At 41.5% G+C, this 20,915-nt stretch overlaps 2 protein-coding genes across 7 annotated transcripts in view; both read right to left on the bottom strand.

Moving 5' to 3' along the window:
- Positions 1 to 1,614: 1,614 nt before the first annotated feature.
- Positions 1,615 to 9,395, bottom strand: pfkfb3 (6-phosphofructo-2-kinase/fructose-2,6-biphosphatase 3). 5 transcript variants are annotated; one of them, XM_035674580.1, is made up of 16 exons: positions 9,152 to 9,395; positions 7,173 to 7,298; positions 6,911 to 7,007; positions 6,745 to 6,811; positions 6,567 to 6,641; positions 6,421 to 6,477; positions 6,175 to 6,299; positions 5,869 to 6,076; positions 5,609 to 5,755; positions 5,420 to 5,524; positions 5,153 to 5,282; positions 4,901 to 5,028; positions 4,540 to 4,728; positions 4,234 to 4,256; positions 3,629 to 3,679; positions 1,615 to 2,235 (listed from the first exon to the last, which is right to left on the bottom strand). In XM_035674580.1, the coding sequence occupies exons 1-16, from the start codon at positions 9,228 to 9,230 to the stop codon at positions 2,229 to 2,231; spliced, it is 1,614 nt and encodes a 537-aa protein (XP_035530473.1). In that variant the 5' UTR covers positions 9,231 to 9,395; the 3' UTR covers positions 1,615 to 2,228. The 5 variants fall into 5 exon arrangements, with proteins under 5 accessions (XP_035530473.1, XP_035530454.1, XP_035530464.1 ...); XM_035674561.1 differs by lacking the exon at positions 4,234 to 4,256; XM_035674571.1 differs by lacking the exon at positions 4,234 to 4,256 and having other exon boundaries at positions 7,173 to 7,295.
- A 4,692-nt stretch (positions 9,396 to 14,087) lies between these two features.
- Positions 14,088 to 20,915, bottom strand: part of rbm17 (RNA binding motif protein 17) — a 9,451-nt gene continuing 2,623 nt past the window's right edge. For both annotated transcript variants that reach the window (XM_035676726.1, XM_035676734.1), the window contains exons 8-13: positions 20,704 to 20,855; positions 20,181 to 20,231; positions 18,365 to 18,441; positions 17,884 to 17,982; positions 17,730 to 17,802; positions 14,088 to 14,385 (exon numbers count right to left, since the gene is read on the bottom strand). In XM_035676726.1, the coding sequence (XP_035532619.1) occupies positions 14,282 to 14,385; positions 17,730 to 17,802; positions 17,884 to 17,982; positions 18,365 to 18,441; positions 20,181 to 20,231; positions 20,704 to 20,855 (556 nt within the window). In that variant the 3' untranslated portion in view covers positions 14,088 to 14,281. The remainder of the gene's footprint in view (positions 14,386 to 17,729; positions 17,803 to 17,883; positions 17,983 to 18,364; positions 18,442 to 20,180; positions 20,232 to 20,703; positions 20,856 to 20,915) is intronic.

The following is a 20,915-nucleotide window of genomic DNA, read 5'->3' as shown; positions in this document are numbered from 1 at the left end:
AAATTTAATATAAAATCAAAAAAATGTCTTTAATTAAGTAGGATTCCCTACATATTCTAACTCCTGCGTTACATCAAAAATTAAGTTGCTACAATTCACGGTGAAGGAGACAGAGATGTATGAAATTTTATGGCAATCCTCAAAACCACATGGATTCTGTTTTCCAATCCATTTGAATCTTTACAGGTGGACCACATGCATCCCATTAAAGCTGACGTGTGTTTTGCAATTTGAAGAAAACGTAGAAGTTATTAATACCTGCGGTGCTTTTGTAACCCACTGGCAGCCACATTTTTCTGCATCTTTGTATCATTTCAGAAACAATGTAGATTTCATTCCAAAATTCTTTTGTGACGTTATCATCAGTCAATATTTTCACCAAGCATTCTGTCCTGAAAAGTATTTTTTTAATCTGCCATGGAACTCAAATGTATCACTGCTACAATAACCTCATTTTGTGCTCAATCTTGTTGGAGAGAGAGAATCCTTTTATTATCCATTCTGATGCAATTTCACAGCAACATCCTAAATGTACCCAGTCACGATTAGTCTGATAAGCAGCATGTGACTCACACTGTGTGACTCACTATTATTGTGTGATTTTGTGAATGGGTGAGATAGTGAAGGCAATGGAGCCAGAGCACGCTGTGTACACAGTAGATTAGCTCCATAAATGGAAACACAAAGTGTAGACGTAATATTAATGTTTGACAATAAGAATGAGCAAACAACAAACTGTATATTTTCCTGGAGCTAATTTATTGGTCCAGCAGATGCAAAATCAACTGTACAACATACTGTCCTCTCATGCATAATCCTCTGATTAAAACAAAGTGCCTTCGCTCCAAGCAGTCATTCAAAACTACATAAAAATAAATAAGGAATATAATAAAACAAGTTTTTACAAAAAAAACATTTCAAGTATCTCAAGCAAACATGTTAACAAAAGTTTTACCGAGAGAGGTGAGCGACAGCTTCTTTCTCAACAGCTCGTGCTTTCCATTCAGTCCCAACACACAAGTACAAAAACACTTATACACGCACATTTTTCATTAAAAGACTCCCAAGAGTTCCAAGTCATCTCCCATCCATCTCCAGTAATTCTGTATGTACACTAACATTTACAAAGATATTATTAACAGCACGCATTGTTATAATAAAAATATAGGTGCTTACATTTGTGCGTAGCAGACATTGACAGCAATCAAGAAAAATAAAAATTAAAAAATTAAGTTTCCCATCAGTGTAGAGAACTCAGTCCAATGATCAGCTTGTACTGTAGCACTGAAACTAAACACAATGAAAAATAAATATTCAAACGGTGAAAAGGTAAATATTAAAATGATATGTGGAGTTATTAGGTGAAATGTGGTGCCTCTCCTCGAGCAATCAGTTCCAGAGAAATAGCAAGAGAAGCGGCGTCGGGCTTGCAAAACAAGCACTACAGGCACTCTACGGCAAATATTCACCTCCATTACTGTGACGTAACATGACATGAAAAACACATTGTGACACAAAAACCAAACAAAAGTACAAATTTATCCCCACTGTGCAAAATAATCGCTTATTTCGTAGCATGTCAGCATATAAAGGAGTCAATTATATCATGACACCTTTTTTTTTTTTTTTTTTTAAAGGAACATGAAAAATTCCAGTGCTTCCAAAGAAGTGCCAAAGAGTTTACAATGTAAACTAAATACTATATCCTCTTTTAAATCAACAGTGCAACCATAAGTTGAAAAAAAGGATGAGCTGAAAGTGTTATCTAGGCATGAGGGTTGGTCTCTCCAAAATATCAAACCAGAAGAAACTGGTTTCCCAGAGAGCCGGCCATCTGAGCTGTGAGCTGTAACTGGAATAACTGTTGATTTAAAGGAGTCACGGTTTGCCTCTTTTAGTCTGAATAAATTAATACATGTGATGTTAAGTTTCCCAGAAAACACAGATTCATCAGTCTCAGAGAGAAAGAAAATGTCTAACAACAGCAAGAAAAGGAGAATTTAAGAGCCTTGCTTTGAAATGACATATCTTTGAACATAAATATCTGATAGGACAGCAATCAAACCACAGTCCTCTGTGAACAATAAAAGGTACAATAACTTCATGTTATTGTCTTCAGTGAGTCTTTGTCAGCGATCCACTTTCTGGCCTCTTTGAGCTACGTCACACATCGGTGCGCTTTCACTGGCAGGACTGCAGGACGTCATGGCGGCCGGATGAGTTTCTCTTCAGGTTCTGTAAACACAAAAAGAAATGCACCAATAACGTTAGAGGCCTTTTGTATTGTGGCAACACATTCAACAACAACAACACGAAAGACAGTGCTCTTGCATGAATAAAAATAAATATATGTCCCCTGGGCAAATGATACTCTCTCTTGTAGTGTAATCCCTAAACCACAAGTTACATCACCTGTGTTTTCTCAGGCCCTGACTTCCTCTATGATATTTTTAGAGGACGTGAAAACTAGCAGTGAGTTAATGAGTGTGTGAATAGGCTGCTGTGGCTGACTGTGTGTGTGTGTGTGTGTGTGTCTGCCATCGAGTTAATCCTCAGGTGATTATGAATGAAGCTGACAAGATCCTCACACACCCAACATCGCTATCCACACTTTTCCACTGTGCCAGCAGAACTAGCGCAGACATGCCATTTCCCCTCGTGTAGTTAATGAAGTTCGCTGACTTTGCATTGTTCATTTAACTACTGGAGAACGATTTGTTTGTAGACGCAACTGTGGTCGAAGATGAGGTCATTCTCAAAAGAAATAGCCCAGTGTATTTAACAAACAAACTAAGAGGAAAGTCATGTCTGATGTAGTTTTCTGCACGGGACTTTCACTGCGGACCCAAAGCGAACTTTTGGCCATTTTGGAAGATATTTGGTAGCAGTCAACAGCTGTTAGCATGCTAACTCGCTGACCATCATTGTTTTATTGTCAACACTCTTGATTAGCACAAAACAAGCTCATCTAGTGAACATTCATTTGTTTCTGTTTCTGGATGGAAAATTATCTTGCAAGTCATATTTTTAGTTTTAGTTTGTGTATATTGTCAGCTTGTTAGCACACTAACCAACCAACCGTTAGTTTATTGATACATTTGATTAGCACAAAACAAGCACATCTAGTGGAAGCCAGCTTTAGCATGTCGCTAAAAGGGTCTGAAAAGTGGGTAAAATCTAGTGAGAAAGTTGCCAAGTTGGCAACACCGATCTCTCTCTACGTAGCGAGCCACTTGACAACGCCTAACAATTAAGATAATATATATTCCATGACGCATGAATGTAATAGTTTCATTTTTATGGACAACTCTACTGTCCCAGAATGATCCCAGACACTGTATCTTTGTGCCCCAGGTGCTATTTTTATTGTCCCCGGGACAATTGGACATCCTTGATTTCGAGCACTGATTTGTGTCTTTGCTAAACGAGCCTGCTGGCTGGTTTGTCTGCTAGTGCTGCTTCTTCAAAATCTCACCTTGTTGAGGAGTAAACTTGTGAGAGAAAGAGTTACTTGTGCCAAAGGAAGCTGGTTTTGTTAGTTGGCTGATATTTATCTGAAGTTGTTAGTGTCAGATGTGGCTGCTGGCGAAACTATGAAGCAACTGTAAAGGCTCTACAGCGTGTTTACCTTTGAAAGACTAAGAGTGAAACCACTTTCAGATATTGGAGGATGGTTCGTCTTTAAGCGACAGGACAAGACGGGCCAAAAATAAACCAAACACAAGACAACAAGAGGACAGTCAGCATGAATCCACATAGTACAACAAGCAGAGTGTGCTGACGACAACAGTGACGATAACAGGCAGGAATCACAGGAATGTTAAGTGGGAAGTTGAGTTCCCTATGAACAAATATAGAATAAACTTTTTTTCTTTTCCCTCACTGAGTGGAAACAGTGGTGCTGTTATTCAGTACAAACTATCATTTCCTGTGAGTCAGGTTTGAAACAGTACAGGCTTACTGAAACAAATTCCGACACAAAATATCAGTTCCTTGGAATATGTTGCATTCTATTAATAAATACTTAAGACTATTAAGGTATATTTCTTTACATAATTAGATTTCAAAATCAGATTTAAGTGTGTTCACAGTTAAGTATTATTGGAAGTCTGGGAAAATAAATGTCAGCAGTGACCACAGTGAAACAAAAAGACACAGCGACAGGAAGAGAGTGGAGGGATGAGATAAAAAGAGCGAGAACAGCCAGAGATAGTGAACTGAGCGAATACTTACAGGCAAACTTTGCCCAGCCAATGCTGTAAGGCGCAGAGGAGGAGAACGCAGCAGAGAGGAAAAGAGGACGGGAAACAAGTGAGCGAACATACATGCAGTTTATACAGAAGCTGTCAGAAAGGAAACAGATGAAGGAAATGTTTTTGTCTGTTTGAAAGAGGGTTTTCTATCCTGATTAAATGAGAGTTCTGCAGAAACACAAACCGTACCATAAAAAATGTCTAACTGGGTGTGAGGCAGAAGCTTCTCGTGACTTGAGTCTTTTGACAATAAGTGCGTTTGTGTGTGTGTTTGTGAGAATCCTACCTGTCCAGCCAGGCCGAGAGGGAGGTGTGCGGGGCTGCAGAGCGCCAGTGAGGCGACAGATGGGGGCAGCTCCTGGATCGGGGCCTCGTCTAGGTCATCGATGCGAGGTTTCTTGATGTTTGACTCAGGGCTGGTCAGAGGAGTCACACTGTTCCTCCTGATCAATGTGCCAGGGCCCCTCTTCACCTCCTGCAGAGGAAGATAAACATGTAACACTCAGAAATAAAGCCCAAGCTGTATCCATTTCTTTTACATTTCCAGTTGTGATGAACTGCCACCCCCCAGCAGTTGTACAGGATGTGACCCTGGCTTTCTATTTTTCTGAGCACAAAGTCCCAGTAATCAGTCTATGAAGCATTACCTCTGGTCTGTCTCTGTGGGTGTTCACTGCCTCCACATTCAGATAGATGGACTCCACTTTGCACCCATAGGCGACCGGGGTGAGCTTCAGCACTGTGTGGAGGGGACACTTTAGGTAGGGCATCTCATCTGCAACAGCCAATCGGAGGAAAAAACACAGGTATGAACACAGCTGTATCAGACTGGAGTATTAAAACTCATTATTTAGTCGATGACACTAAACCTCGGGGCTTATGGGAGTTGTAGTACCCACCTGCACTCTTATCCAGGAAGTAGGCCAGCAGGCAGCGCATGACGGCCTGGTGGCAGATAACCAGGACGTTCTCTTGCCTCTCCAGCTCCATGATGACCGGCTCCACCCTCTGGACCAGGTCCTGGTAGGACTGCAATCAGGAGGGTGGGGTTGTTTATCATTGTTTGTTTATTGGATCACACTTCAAAGCCCACAGGATTTTGGCCTAAGTGTGAAGGTGTCCAGTGGTTGTAGACTGTGTGTGTGTGTGTGTGTGTGTGTGTGTACCTCTCCAGCAGGGTAGCGATAGTAGAATTTATCTTCATCTCTCAAAGCAAACTCTTCCGGGAGTTTCTCCTTCACCTCGTCATACGTCATCTCTTCACACACTCCCTAAAACGAACACACCCATTATACTTCAGTTCGGCAACGACTGATAAAGCTGCGTGATATGGTGTGATAGTGTGTGTTGCTCACAGCGTCTATCTCGTTGAGAGCCTTCCACTGTTCGTACGGGACCCCCAGGTGCTCGGCGGTCTGGATGCTGCTACACAGCTGGCTGGTCCAAACCTTCAGGTCCTTCAGCTGCTGCTCCTCCACAAACCGAGCCAGGGCAGTCGAAAACTACAGTGAGGAGGGAGCGGGATTTAACGCCTGAAGTTGATCCATTATGGCGTAAAAAACTTCTCATCTTGCTAACCGTGTACTTCTGCGGTTCTGTCTGAGGCTGCCCGTACCTGTCTGCCTCGCGGCGAGAGGCCCGCGTCGCCGCCCAGCCGTCCCTCCAGGTTGTCGGTGCTCTCTCCGTGCCGACACAGGTAGATGGTTCGCGGCTGGACGTGGATGTTCATCAGGTAGTAGACAATCTTGCTCTGGATGTGATCCTGGATCCGGTTGACGAGGTAACGCCGACCCACGTCTATCACCTTGATGAAGGAGAGATCCCTGGAGGAAGAAGGCAAACAGGATGGGATGAGCGATTTCTGCGAGAGCTGTGTCGGAAATTGAAATTGACGTCCTGACAAAAACTACTGGTCATTCACCTGTCATGCTGATCAGGGTCCAGGGGTTGGTAGCTGGTTTTGTAGCATTCAATTCTCCTCTGGAAATCCAACATGGCGTCAGTCTTGTTGCAGTCCCGGTAGTCTGGACACGACACCTTCACTTCCTGTGCGGGGAGGGTAGAGTGTCAGACGGCAAATGCTACGCCTGATGCCAGAGAGTTGTAAACATTTAATGTCATTTAATGTGTCACACAGCACCATTGCGATGTCATGTTTGTGACTCACCATGATGTTTGACGCGATGACGCTGGGGTCGTCGCACACAGACTCGATGAAAAAGATCTAGGCACAAAAAGAAAAAGCCGTTAAAAGTCTCTGCATTGTCGACGAGGTCGTACCTTGAGTCTTTGGGTCGCCGTAGTAACACTCACCTTGAAGCCGTTCTCAGTGCCAAACTTGAGGATCATCTCTCGCCTGTCTCTTGTCGTGTTTGTGGCATCAAAGACCTGAGAGAAATGTGAAACAGCTGTGTTAGACGATGACAATCATCAAGTCGCACATTTGAGGACAGTTTTAGAAAAAGCATGTGATGCATGATGGGAAACTCACCGCCACTTGGCCTCCCTCGTCCTTCAAATAGGACCTGACATCCCTCAAGGCTGCTAAGGCACACTGCCTAAAGAAAACAAGACAGTGGAGATGTTCATTTAGTTTATCATTAAAGCATTTACAGTATATGACTCTAACTGTGTGTGTGTGTGTGTGGGGAACTTACTGCCTGATTTTCACGGCACAGTCATTATCGGGCTTGAAGAAGTCATAGGAGCTGTAGTTCTTGACCGCCTCCCTGCGGTACTCCCCCACATTGAAGACTACAACACACACACACACACACAGGGGAAGAACGAGCATGAAATGATGTCCTGGAAGCAGAGACACGAGTTGATGCTGCCAGCCAAAACGCTTCACGGCAGTGGCGTGTCATCCTGATAGGCTCCTGCAAACTGTACGGGTGTTTTCGTGCGTCTGTTGTGTACCTTTGGTGGGCATGCCGATCCAGTTGAGGTATCGGGTTAGCTTCTTGGACATGTACGTCTTGCCTCGAGCGGGAAGGCCCACCATCACGATGACGGTGGGGGGGTTGACGAAGGGGGCGCCAGCTGCTGCAGAGAGGGACGGAGGGGGAGATATGTTACGGTAACAGCACCCGTTTACAAACTGCAACAAGGACATAATTTACATGTTGTGCTCTGCAACCCGAGAAGGCAGCCAGAGAGCTGGCACAAACAACCAGAGCTGCAGCCCGCCTGGATTTATTTATTAAAACCACCTATTTACCTATAATCTTTCATTCGTTCCATGCTGACACACTCCCAGTGAGCACGAGGGTGCCTGCCGCCGCCAGACTAGCCTTTCACTTCCACCTCACTGCACACTGACCCATATCTACGCACTCTGAAGCAGCTTAGAGGAGCAAGGATGAGTTGTTTTCACTTTTCACAAATATACTGTGACCCCAGCATAGAGCCCCTGAGGAGACTTTATATCATATGACGCTGCAGGGAAGGCTGCCCTGGATTCACACAGTGGGCGGGGGGGGTGTTGATTCTACTCGAAAAATATGTTCTGTAGGTCAATAGAAATTGTGAATAATTTACTGTTGTTAAACCGATTGTTTGGTTGAAGCAAAAAAAAATTGTTTTGTCTTTTAAGGGCCTTTTTTTCACCCAGGTATGCAGGATGGTTTCTCCATCAGCAGTGACCACTCATGGCCTGGTAATGCCCCCAGAGCTCATTTATTCTTCCTCGCAGTGCTGCTAATCGTGTTTCCATAACACAAGAGCCACGTTGCTCAAACGGAAAAACGGATCACAGTCTAGGTTGATCCTCAGACATCTGATTCACCATTCCCCAACCAGTCCATCTCACCTACTGCACAGCATCCCACCCTACCTCATAGCTCTTTTTTTATTTAACCTCTCCTCCGTAAGAAAAAATATTAGGGACACAGTTGATGAAAGCCTCAATTTTGTCTGAATCAGACATTAGGCACAAGTGAGAAGCCAGTCCGTCAGCATGAACAGTGCTCTTCCCCTTTCATTGATCAGTAAACCACAATATCCCATCAATAATCAATGAGCAGCAGCAGAGGAGGAAGGGACCAGTGTGGATCTACATGTGCAGCTGGTGTGTCAGAATCAAATCTTAGAAGCAAGCAGGATACAGTCTTCCTCCGCTAGAATTTTGAGCGGAAATGTTGGCCAACCCCAGTTTGAGGACGAATTTGAGGCAATGTGTCTGAACTAAAAGAAGCTATAAGTGTATTACTTTTTTTTTCCTCTCTTGCTTTAAATTAGCAGATATTTTTCCTCTGACCTCCTTAACAGCAGCTGTAAAAAAACAAAAAACAAATCTTACATAGCAAAACTAAAGGAGAAAGCTTCTCAGTGGCGTTAAATTGATTTTGCTCTCTTTGATACAAAGCCAGAAACGCCACAGCAGCAGGGTCGGCCGACCAATTAGAGACCGTCACACACAGGTTGCGGTTACCATGGTGACCGGAGCTACGAGGATGGCTGTGACGTGCCGCGCGTGCTGATGAGGACCACCAATCAATGAGATGACGATGAGTCAAACGACCCACAGGTGCGCTGATGCTAAGTTAGCTAACTACAGATATGGCGGAAACGTGGAGAAGAAGAAGAAATAATAATAAAAATGTAAAATAAAACCGCTGTTTGGTTCAGTAGAAACACGAATTAGACTTTATGTGGTTGTATTACGGAAACAGAAGTAGCCTAGTGATGATACAAGCTGGTACTGAACACCAGAGACACTTCGTCACAACTAGCCGTGAGAGATAAAACGAGCCATAAAACGTTATAATTATAAGTCCATATAAATGTATTATAGTGATAGACAACGCCAGAAACACTAATACTACTTACTAACACCGGCACTACCATTCTATAGCGATACTCTATGAGAGAAGAGAGTAAGAGTACTTTAGTTTTACCTCTCCGGGGTGCCGGCTTGTCATCTTTGGTGGGAATCCAGATCTTTTGGATCCTGTTCTGGGTCAGCTCTCTGGGCATTCCTTAGAGACTGAAGAGCCGCTTAGATCCCGGGGAAAAAAAGAGGACAAATAGAGCAGGTGGTTGTTTGAGCAGAGCCTCCGTTAGGGCGCAATGAACCGGGTCGTTCACAGTGTCTGCAGAGCGCGTTGAGCCGGGCTAATCTGCCGGTGTGCGGCACACATCCGCTATTTAACTCCGCCCGCCCGCCCGGCCGGGAAGCAACGTGACTGCGGTGACGAAATGCAAACACGCTCGCAAACACGCTCCCACACACACACACACAGGCAGCCACAGCGCCTCCCTGTGGTTACTCTATTTAATATTTCTGATGGTTATTTTACATATAGTCTATTATTATCGGTAATAACATGTAATGTATACTTATAGTAATAGTTCTTATGATGCATGTGTGAATTAGTCGCTCCATTGTGCTACTCCAGCCACAGCAGTAATTATATATGAATCATTATTTTTATTCTATATATGAATTATTGCACTCTTTCTGTTTATTTAAATGTATTGATTTTCAAATATTTCCCATGTTATTGCTTGTTTATGTAGTTTTATAAATGGTCACAGGGGCGCTATAGTCATTTGATGATTAGCATGTGGCTGATGTACATAATGTATTTAGCTTTTGTATGTCATTGCCTTCATCTATTACTGTGTTATTATTTTAAATAGTCATTTATCTGTTTTCTACCACTTTCTTTATTATTTATACAGTCTGAGATGAAACCTGGAGTAAACGTGCAGAATGTCACATCACCTCACTCTGCTTCCTCATTCTGGGTTATCCCATTGAGTCACAATGATGAAGTTGTGCAGGAAATTAGCATAAACATCAAAAAGCCCACATTGGTCAAACATGTTTTAATACAAGGTCAGAGGAATGTTGTAGGAGAGCCAAAAAACCCCCCTAAATATATAGTCTGAGTGAGGACCTGGAGATCATATATTTAATTCTGTTTTTCTCATTTGCAGTGTGTGTATGCAGCTTCCTGCAGCCTCTGAGCACAGACTAAATATAACGGCTCACTGAGTTTCTGCTGGTTTACAGTTTCACCCTGACCCCTGTGACACCAGGCTGCAATGGAGAGATCAGATAAGAAGATGCACACACACACACACACACACACACACACACACACACCATCCTATGACACTATTATCTTGTAATATTTTTCATACACAATGTAAAATTGATTGTAACAAGCTGCATCTTATTCATGGCCTGCCATCCATTGCATTAGTATGAAACCCTGAAAGCTTTCTGACGTTCTGTGGATCCTAATGGAACCAATCTGTTACTTGAAAGTGACTTAAAGCTCATCTCTGGTGCTCATTGCTGACTTTATCATGACCTCATTCTGTTTGCACTTTTATTATCACTATTCATTAAGGTACTACGCTCTACAGGTGCAGATTTACTCATTAAACAATAAGTGACATATACTTTTCTAGTTAAGCAGTAATATAATATTTTCTGCAGTGTGAGGACGTACAGTGACTTGTGGCTACACTGTAATTCAAAATACTTAAGCAACTGCTGCGGTTCTTTAACTTTTTTCAGTGTACTGAAATTCCTCGGTTGCCTCAGTTTAGACTTGAAACGCTCTCCCCAACCTTTCCTCAAAAAACTCAGTCTTTGGTTATTAGTAGCTGCTCCACAAAAGGATGTGTGCACGCTTTGAGTTTGATTTATCTTTTTTTACGAGAAAATATTTATACCATTTGGGTCCAGTCAACATAACTAGGCTGATTTCTAATACTAAATTTCATTTTATAATTATTTTTACTGACTCTAATAATAAAGGTTCAACATATTAAACTCAGAAAACGACAAAAACATACATTTGCATAGAATAATGATACATGAATAAAGAAAACAGTAAACTAGTTTATACCCTCTGTTTTTTATTATTCTGAACTCTCTCCAACCGTTTCCCATAAACCTAATTTCTATGACACTCACACTAATATCCTGTTTATTTAATCAGTGACAAACGTTTGCTGTTGAGCACTTGAACAAAGGTTAGCTGTGAGAGAAAAGAGAACAGCAGTACAATTGTGATATTTATGTGCTGAACATCCTCCGCAAACATTAGTAAGACAGCAGTTATTTTCCTAAACACGAAAAGGGCATATGATCTGGATCTTGAAGGATTCAGACGTGTCCGTTTGATTTGAACTGAACGTGTCCGGGTGGAGAAACTGTGGTTGTGAAACCAAACGTGGTTTGTGCCAGTTGTTTGTCCTGATAGTGAAACACGTTTTAAACTTTGCTTTAGACAAAAAGAGCAGAAAAGATAAAGTTTTTAGGAACGTGAATGCAGTCTGTGGGGATTTTAGAAGATAAGATTGTCACCTTTCTTTAACTTACAGTAACACTAGTATAAACGCTGCTGAACCAAGGTCAAGGCTTTTGCTATTTCATTATAATGTCTTATTGTTTTCTTAAAGGGGACAGTTCACTCTAAAATCAAAAATACATACATCCCTCTCACCTGTAGAGCTATTTATCATCTAGATTATTTTCATGTGAGTTGCTGAGTTTTGGAGGTACCGGCCTCCTCTATTATTATTATTACTATATTATGGAACTAGATGGCACTCGGCTGCTCAATCACCAAAAAAATATACATTTGAAAAACGTCTCTTTCTAGAAATGATGACCCAGTTAGCCAAGATAACCCACAGACCTTGTTGTGAGCAGTTAATGTGTTTCTTTCTGCATATCACTGCGCAGAAAGTAGTGTGCATCTATTCATGGACGACAGGCTAATGCTCGCGACAGTGCATGGTTCTAACATGAATGGCATCCTCCTCCTTGATCAGTGTAATAGTTAATTGGTCTTGAGACAACTTAGTTAGCTTGTATTCTGTATTGATGCAAATGATGCAAACATTGCTTTATGTTTCAGATAGTTTCTGGACTGAGTGGGAATAAAACATTGGCGGGTGTAGTTAGGTAGAAAGAAAATTATCTTAAGTAATTGGGTCATGATTTCTGGAAAGACACATTGCTGTTGAATTTTTCAAATGTATATTAATATGCTTATTGACGCTCTGAGTGCCACCCGGTTCCATTATATTCGAGAGAAGGCAGACAGCCAATCTACAGCCATTATCTTGGCAACTAACACCCAAACAATCTACATAGATGAATAGCACTACAGGTAAGGGGGAAAATATGTATTTTTAATTTTGGGGGGAACTGCCCCTTTAAGCATGCAAATAAAAGAGTTCCTCAGCTTTCACTTATATTGCAAATGCTGAGAGTTTGACAGTGATTTAGATTGTATTTTGTCTCCGGAGGATAAATTGCTTGTCAGTCTTGGCTAACTTTCCCTAAAAATAGCTGTGAATCCAAATGGGGCTCGCCTGAGTGTAAGGTAATTAAAATAATATTTGTGAGCGAAACACTTGATTAAGTCTTTAGTCTGTAATGAAATCTACTTTGATTGACGTTTCTCTGAACACAAAATTGTTTCTTGGTTTGTCAGTGAGGTTTAGACCAGATTATTGAAGAAAATGCCGTATGGTCAACAATGAATTTTCCTGTTATAATATACAGTATGTAGGTTTGCTGTAAGTAGACAGGAACTGATTCCCCGATAGTAGCCTAACAATGAATCCTGCACATCATGTACAATTTTGAGCCACTTGTACAAGCAAGTATTTCCATTTTATGCTACTAAATATTATACTTTTTACTCCATTACATTTAATTGGGAGCTACAGTTACTTTTCAGATCAATATGTAACATAAAACCATATGACAAGTTGTTAAACACAATACATCGTTTAAGATTAAACCATTAGTCATTTTGAACCTTTTTGGCTTGTGGGCTCTTACAAAAAGCAGTGTCTGCTTCCACCAAAGAATGGTATATACAGGATGGTATATGTATATTTATTTAAGTTTGTTTCCTTTCCTTTCATTCTTTCATTGTAATTCTTCAGAGCTGGAAGCTAAACGCATTGTGACCTCTCGACCTCACCTCATGTCACACCCACTGGTATTTAGGTCATAATTTAACAGCCAATCGCATCACTCTGCTGTGTTGTGAACGTCCCTACATATACATATACACACACACTACCCACACGCACAGACACACACACACACTGCCGCTACTGGCCCGACGAGGGCCAAAACAAACCTGCTACTGACCCTGACACCCAGCATGGGCTCGTGCACTTTTGTGGGTCATTTTGTGTTTTTGTTGAGTCTTGTACTGTGAACATTCAAAACCACATTAGGGAATTTTTTTTTGAATTGCAACCTGGCTGCATTTTATTTAGTCATTTTCAGCTTTTCAAACTAAAGGAATGTACTTTCATCTGCACTCTTTATTATTATTTTGAGAAAATGTTACCTGTTCATCCCTTTTGCCTTGACCTTTGACCCCCGCAGCCCTGCAGTATGAATGAATAAAATATTTCAAATGGGCCTCACTTCTTCTCCTGATTTTATATCCAACCTGTTTCCCTGATCTGAATTAAACCTGCTCCGGTGGGATCCTTCCTGACGTATTTTGCTGGAACCTCCAGGGCCCTTTTGGCGCACTTACATAACTTCTGAATGAGGCTGGGGCTGCGTTCGCCGCCCCAGTCCCCTTCCCATAATCCATCAGGGCTAAGTTAAGACTATTGGGCCCTGGAGATGTGTTAACACTACTGAGGAACCAGAGTTATGTCAGACAAAATTCTGAGGAAAACTAGGCTTCTTGCATATTAACAGCAGCACTATAACAGGTTGTCTGCAAGTTCTGAGTTCAATTTGTGGTTATGCAACAAAATGTTTACACCATACTGAAATATTTCACATTTTGAAGCTGAAAAACAATGGTACACAAATAAACAAAGCAGTTAACTAGACAGTTTATACCCTTTATTTTGTCTTGGCATAAAGGTATTTTTCATCACAGAAAAAAAAAACAATCTACAAGATGGACTCATCACTACATACAGACACTTCACTGTTCAGGAAATATAAAAAAGGTTTATTATGTACAAGCGGGGAGATGATGTGTGTTCATAGTGCCTGTTGGTGCCCGGAGACATCAGACCTGCTCGCCCAGGTCCAAAACCCGAAACTTGTCTAGATTGTAGAAGCAGGCCTTGACGACCCGCCCACCGAAATAACGTCCGTTCAGATCCACCACGGCTGCAGGGGAGAGAGACAGTTCAGGTCAGACTGTACCCGAGTACAAAGATAAACCTTTCAACAACAGATTAGTATCGCCATATTACAGTAAACCACTAAATCTGCCTTCCGATACTTTGACAGGGTTTGACATTGTATAATATACTGTAGCATTTGTATTTATTTCAGCAGAAGTCTCTTCAGTGTCCTAAAATGTGTGTGCAGGGTCTTTAACATGTATACGTTCTCTGTGGCTTTTGTAAATTCCTTTCACTGTGGTTGTTGAACAATGGTACAATGTTGAGCTGAAGACTTAGTCTCTTGTTCTTTTGACGTACTCTGTAGTACTAGCACGGCACACAAAAAACTAAACGAAGCAAGATTGAACAGCTCAATTGTTTTGTGCTTGTGATTTTCTTTTAACCTCAAGGGCCTCTTGTTCTAAGAAAAAATTATTCGTGTGGAACAAACTGTCGTGGCAAGCGGCTGAGTGATGCTAACAGTTTGCCCTAAGTGCCAGTGATAAAAGCCCGAAAAAGAAAAACAATTTTGCTTTGGCTCTCCCACTTCTGGGAAAAAAAGGAGAAATATGACATCAGTGTTCTTTCCCATGATTGTCGATTGTGTGTGCGACAACATATTGTAAATGCTGTCCTACGGTTCTTACACGCACGCACGCACACAAACAAACACCACAAGGTAACCTTCCATTAAAAGGGACAGCTGAGACACACAGTGTTCGATCTGTCTGGCAGTGTTAACCTTATCAATGAAATGGGCAACCTCATATTGCTCGAGTACAGCAATCCACTTTCCTTGTAGGACGCTTGAGATCGCCTCAGTCAGCACATTTAATGCAGTACTTTTCATTCAGCTTCAGTCTGCTGACTGCGTTATGTTGCAGTGATTACACTGGCGAGATTGTTTAGCTGTCAATCTCATCACAGGCACAATATATTCTTCTGAGAGAAAGGTTCTGGCATTTTGAGGAATGTGTTTCTTGGCAGGGGTAAGATGAGGTGATGGATACCATTCTCATGCATGTACGCTAAATATGAAGCTACAGCCAGGAGTCAGGGGTATCCAGGCAACCAGCAGAGACTCCTGTAAGTCAATGCACCTGACCAAGAACTAGTCCAGCACACAACCTCCTGTAGATTATTCGTTTGCACGTGTCCTATTGTAAATGTTAAAATGAAAGACTAGGAAAGCACTACCATTTCATTTCTTAATAGTGCCACATGGGCAAGATGCTTGTACACGCTGAAGACGGGCATGTTGTCCAAAACGTCCATGAGGCAATATTAAAGAATTAAATGATGAAATTATTTTATGATTTAGCACAGTTTTAGCACCCAGTCTTTAAAGTCTTAATGTGAGTTAAGCACACTGTAACTCATTTGTAATCTAAATCTTACCCTTTTATATTTATGCTCTTGACTTTACAGTCTTTACTTCTCATCTTGTTTATTGTTCTCTCCGTTATGTTATTCTCCAAATACCAAAACTAATTCTTTACACTTGAGAATAAATCTGTTGTTTTTACATTAAACACACCAGATTTTATAAGATGTGCATTAGTCAGCTTTAAATGTGATAGCAAGCAGATTTGTTCACCACTGGAGTTTCGAAAGAGCCAGGCTAGCAGTTTCACCCTGTTTGAAGTCTTCATGCTAAGCTAATTGGCTTTTGGCTATAGCTTTGTATTTAACACAGACATGAAAATGGTGCCAATCTTCTCATCCAACTCTCAGCAAGAAAGCAAACAAGCACAGCACATGGGCCCCAGTTTGTGAGCAATGTCCAATCTGCACAATAGCTTTTTGCATATAATTCCAGACATATCCAGAGCATTATGGGAAACTGCTTCCAACAAGGTCAAGAGTCAAGGGTCAGATGTTACCCTGATGCCCTCTCAGTGCTCCAACCCTGTGACAGCTAACATGAATAAATGTCAACCTGAGACCTGATAAAGTCACTTCACGCAGTCACAGAAGGGAATCAGGTGGAACTGGGCTCAAACCCTCGTTGTTTGCGGCTGCATGGCGGGGTCATATCCCACCTGCTCCTGCTTGAACTCTGACCTCCCTATAAAGGTGAGGCACGCAACCAGAGACTCTCTCTCCTGTGAGCAATAAAATGTTTCATCATCATCTATAGAAATAGATCACGCAGCGCAACACTTATGACTGTGGCCCTCCGTATCGTTCTTTCAGCGTCTGTCCCGCTTTCTGAGAGCGGTGATGTAAGCGCGGTGCTGCCGGGGCCGCAGGGAGACGGCTGGGTTGCTGGGCCACGTATGATGTAACACCACAGGGAGCCGAGTCTCACCTTGTTTCTGATCTGGGCCAACACATTTAGAATGGGACACACTTGCACCCACATTATTAGAGCAGTTATACAATGGTAGGAACAAAGTGATGCCATTATATAAAGTTGTTCGCCCACCGAAAAACAAAGCAGCTCCTTACTTATGGAAATACCACTGTGATTTCAAAATGACCCTGTGAGAGCAGCATCAAAATGGGAATGCTTTCACTGACGAATAATGCAGGCTCGAGTTTGGAGCGTTAAAAGGTGCAGATTCTTTAGTGAGCTTCCAGAGCTCTTCACCTATTTTGAGGCAAAGTGACCTGTAGGGCTGTAACTAAGGATTATTATTATTCATACTCATTAGCAATTCATCTTTTGAACATTTTCTCAATGAATCGATCATAAGCTATTAGTCCGAAATTGTGAAAAATGTTGATCACTGTTGGCCAAAGCTCAAGGTGACATCGTAAATGTCTTGATTTGTCCACAACCCAGAGATATTTAGTTTACAGAGGATTATTAAAGAAACCAGAAATTATTATCCCATTTGAGAAGCTGGAATCAGAGAATTTGGAATTTTTCTCTTAAAAATAGACTCAAAACAAGTAATTGATTTGATCAGTTGTGGTCAACCCATGAGTTTTTTTTTAATATATTGGCCATCGGCAGGGCTATCGATAACAAATCAAAGAAAAGTCACGTGTAATAGTATTATATAGGAAATGTGTGCATGTTTACAGCAGGATGCATGAAACTTATAGTACAGGGCTCCAAACTAACTTTTCGCCACCTTTCCAAAAGTCACAAGGGGGAGCGCCGACATCCTTCCACACGGACGAGGCCGCCTGCAGATGTGTCTGAAGACATTTTTTATTTATCTGCCTCGTGAGAGCAGATATAGGCTCATGCTGATTACCTCAGAATGCAACCCAATTAACCGGCCGGCCGATTAATCACACTAATTATCAAAATCGTAGGCGATTAACTTAATAGTTGACAACAAACTTGAATAATCGACATCAAGTTTGTGCATGTGAAGACTAAATACTGACCTTTGATGGCTGACTCCACCCTCTCAAACTCCAGAAATATCCTGACAGCTTCATCATCTAGCACTTCTGCAATCTGAGAAGACAAATGTGTGTTTTTTTGTCATTGTCCTGTTTGATTAATACATTCACTTCACACACTTTGCAATCCTCTCACCTCAAAAATGACACATTTAACCACTTTGCCGTATTTCTCGCACTCTTCTTTCGTCTCTCCCTCCAGGTCCTCGTCAACCTCTCCTGGGCCCACCATGTTCTGAGAAACAAAGACATTAAGGCCTACTGACATGGGACAGTGGAAGACAATGAGGTCTGTTGTGGCCATGACTTTTCTTTTATATTTTTTGGGGCTTTTATTGTCTTTATGATAGTGACAGCTGAAGACAGACAGGAAAGGGGGGCAGAGAGAGGGGAAGACACTCAGCATAGGGCTGCACCGGACACCCCTTCTTTTGACTTTTTACACAAGATTACACTTGAATACAGTTGTAGTTGTATTGTTTGTAAGATATATGTAAAACGCAACGTGGGGACACATCACTACAAACAATGTAAAGAATTATTTTTTATTTTATCATTAGTTATTCTGTGATACTGATGCAGTCTAGATACGAGGGTTTAAGAACACACAGACATACCCTCAGAAGGACGACTTTGGTCGGGTTTTTGAGGATCTCTGTGAGCGGGTTGGCCTCGGACTTCTTGGATGAATCCGCTGGTTGGACAGTAACAGAAACAAAAGGTCATGTTTTTTCCCTCCTTTGATGTTCAAAGGCTGCTGGGGAGCTGGATGGAGCAGCTGAAAGTGTGTGACAGCTTTATCGTAACATTTTATCGGATTATTTGTTGTTTGATTCAGTACGTGTGATAAATGAAACAATTCTCCAAATCTTTTGTCCCAAAAATTCTTGTTCTGTGTTTGCTGATGTGATATCCACTTTCTCTGTCACGTCTGGCTGTTTTTGTCATATTTTAACAGTGCTTTTATTGTGTTATACATGCTGCTGATACTCTAAAAGGGTCACTCAAGTGAAACATCATTGTTCCTGGAAAAGTGACTAAGCAGCACTGCAAATGTATACATACATAGCGTATTACACAAGAAAACGTCTCAGTCGTGCTTGGTTACACTACGAACAGTGATCCCTGAACTGGGAATCAGCGCCACAACGTGTTCCTCAGTGGGAACCTGGTGTCCTGGTCTCTACTCCCATTTGACAAGGAGAGAATTTCAAAGAGTGACTATTCTCATCTAAACTCTTATTCTGATTAGTATACAGCACTGACAACAGGGATTCCTGCTGATCAGCTGTAAATCCAATCACACTCTGCTCATACAACTACAGCAGTTCAGCTTCAAATTATTTATATTGATGTAACATTAAAACTAGTGGAGAAGAACTTGTTAACACGTGGATTCTTTAAATCACTTTGGGAAATTACACTCTGGTTTTTGTATGGATTAAACAAACATTAGCACGCTTTAGAGGTGCTGGTAGTTTTTTTTTTGTCACCTTCAAACAGAACCAGCCTAGCTATATCCCCGTGTCCAGCCTTTGTACCAACGTAAGCTAAACGGCAACTAGCAGTAGCTTCATACTTAATGGTAAAAGGTTATGATCATCTAACTCTCCAGCTGAAAGCAAATAAGCATTTCCCCCAAATTGCTGAACTATCCTTTCAAGCCATACTGAATATGTAAAGTGGATTTTGCTTCATTTATCATTGCGTAGCGGTTAGGAGAATAGGTTAAAAGAATCAGAACAAGTGCAAGCAAGTGCGAATTAGGAGCCAAGCTGCACAGACCAGATTCAAAGTAATCCAAAACTACAAAATGAGCAAAATACTACAGTGTTAGTTAGCTGACACTACGTTCACACTGCAAGCTTCAGCACTCAATTCTGATTTATTGCTCAAAACTGATTTTTTTCCCCACATTATTTTTTAAATGTGGCCCATATCACGGTCCTGAAAATACCCACATGATGAATGCTGATAGAGAGTGACGAAAAGTCACATGAATTATGATATTACTGTTCACACTGCAGAAAATATGATCTGTATCTGATTTCGACCATACTATATGAAAGTGATCCAAATCAGAATTGAAAAGATTAGATTTCATGTGGTTTGTAATATCTGAGCAAAAGAATCAGATTTGAAGTCACTTGTGCGTGTTGGCATTACTAGCACACATTAAGCAGAACACCATGCAAAACTATTCTACTCATTTCCACGTCATATCTTCATACAGAACTCTTTTGGATTTTAAGGTTTGGGAACAACACAACTTTTAAGAGATATGAAGCATCGCTTAATTTGGTAACTGCATGACAATGGATAAACACATATATGGATAAAACGCATGCAAACACACACACTTCTAGAATAAAAAGGCAAGCGTTACAGCACACTCTGCATAATGGGAGAGAGAAAATGGGAGTGGGCGCCAACCTGCAGAACCTCCGCCTGATGTCTCAGCAGCGCCTGACTGGCTGGACCCTGCTGCTCAGTCACACACGCAAACACACACGCACCCACACACATACATACCGAAAATGAAAAAGAACAGAGACATGCACACAAAGTCACAGGAAAACATCGAACTGATCTTGCAATGATACCGTGATGTGCGAAGAGCAAAAATACACATCGAAAGATAAAAACTGAAACGCTTCCGTCTAAATAAAAGCCGACGCAGGTTAGACACAGACTGAGACAAACAACACACGTAAGCTCTGGACACGACACAAGCACAGGTTGATTCATGCAGCTGAATGGTAAGAAGAACTTGACAGAAAACATAGTAAAAAAAAAAAATGGACAAAGTAAACCGAGTGTAGCATACAGAGAGCATTGATCATGAGAGAACGTTGGCAGCAAAAAATATATTTTTATATTAAATATTTATATATATATACACATATATGTACATAAATAAATAAATAAATAAATAACACACAAAGGTAGGACATACGTTTTTCTGCAGCGTCGCCTATGATGATCTTTCCGCCTCTCTTGCTGGTCTTCTCCACGGACAGCGCCGTGCTGAGGCCCTGCTCGTGCTTCCCCAGGCCCTGACCTTCTTTGAAGCCATACTTCTGCATGATCTTATGGGCCACCGTACCTCTGTGGAAGCAGTTAGGGAGAAAAAGATGGATAATTTAAAAAGTGGAATTGATTTGAATA

The sequence above is a fragment of the Morone saxatilis genome, unplaced genomic scaffold (genome assembly GCF_004916995.1).
Source record: "Morone saxatilis isolate NCDOM2014 unplaced genomic scaffold, NCSU_SB_2.0 Contig10, whole genome shotgun sequence".
In the NCBI taxonomy this organism is placed as follows: Eukaryota; Metazoa; Chordata; class Actinopteri; family Moronidae; genus Morone; species Morone saxatilis.
The sequence above is the reverse complement of the archived record's forward strand: the minus strand, read 5'-3'. Positions and strand labels throughout refer to the sequence as shown.

Excerpts from the sequence above, each read along its gene's own strand:
- pfkfb3 (XM_035674561.1), bottom strand. The coding sequence starts at position 9,230 with ATGCCCAGAGAGCTGACCCAGAACAGGATCCAAAAGATCTGGATTCCC. Across the intron at positions 7,008-7,172 it reads GATCGGCATGCCCACCAAAG|TCTTCAATGTGGGGGAGTAC; the intron begins GTACACAACAGA and ends TGTGTGTTGTAG. Across the intron at positions 6,478-6,566 it reads GCACTGAGAACGGCTTCAAG|ATCTTTTTCATCGAGTCTGT; the intron begins GTGAGTGTTACT and ends TTTTGTGCCTAG.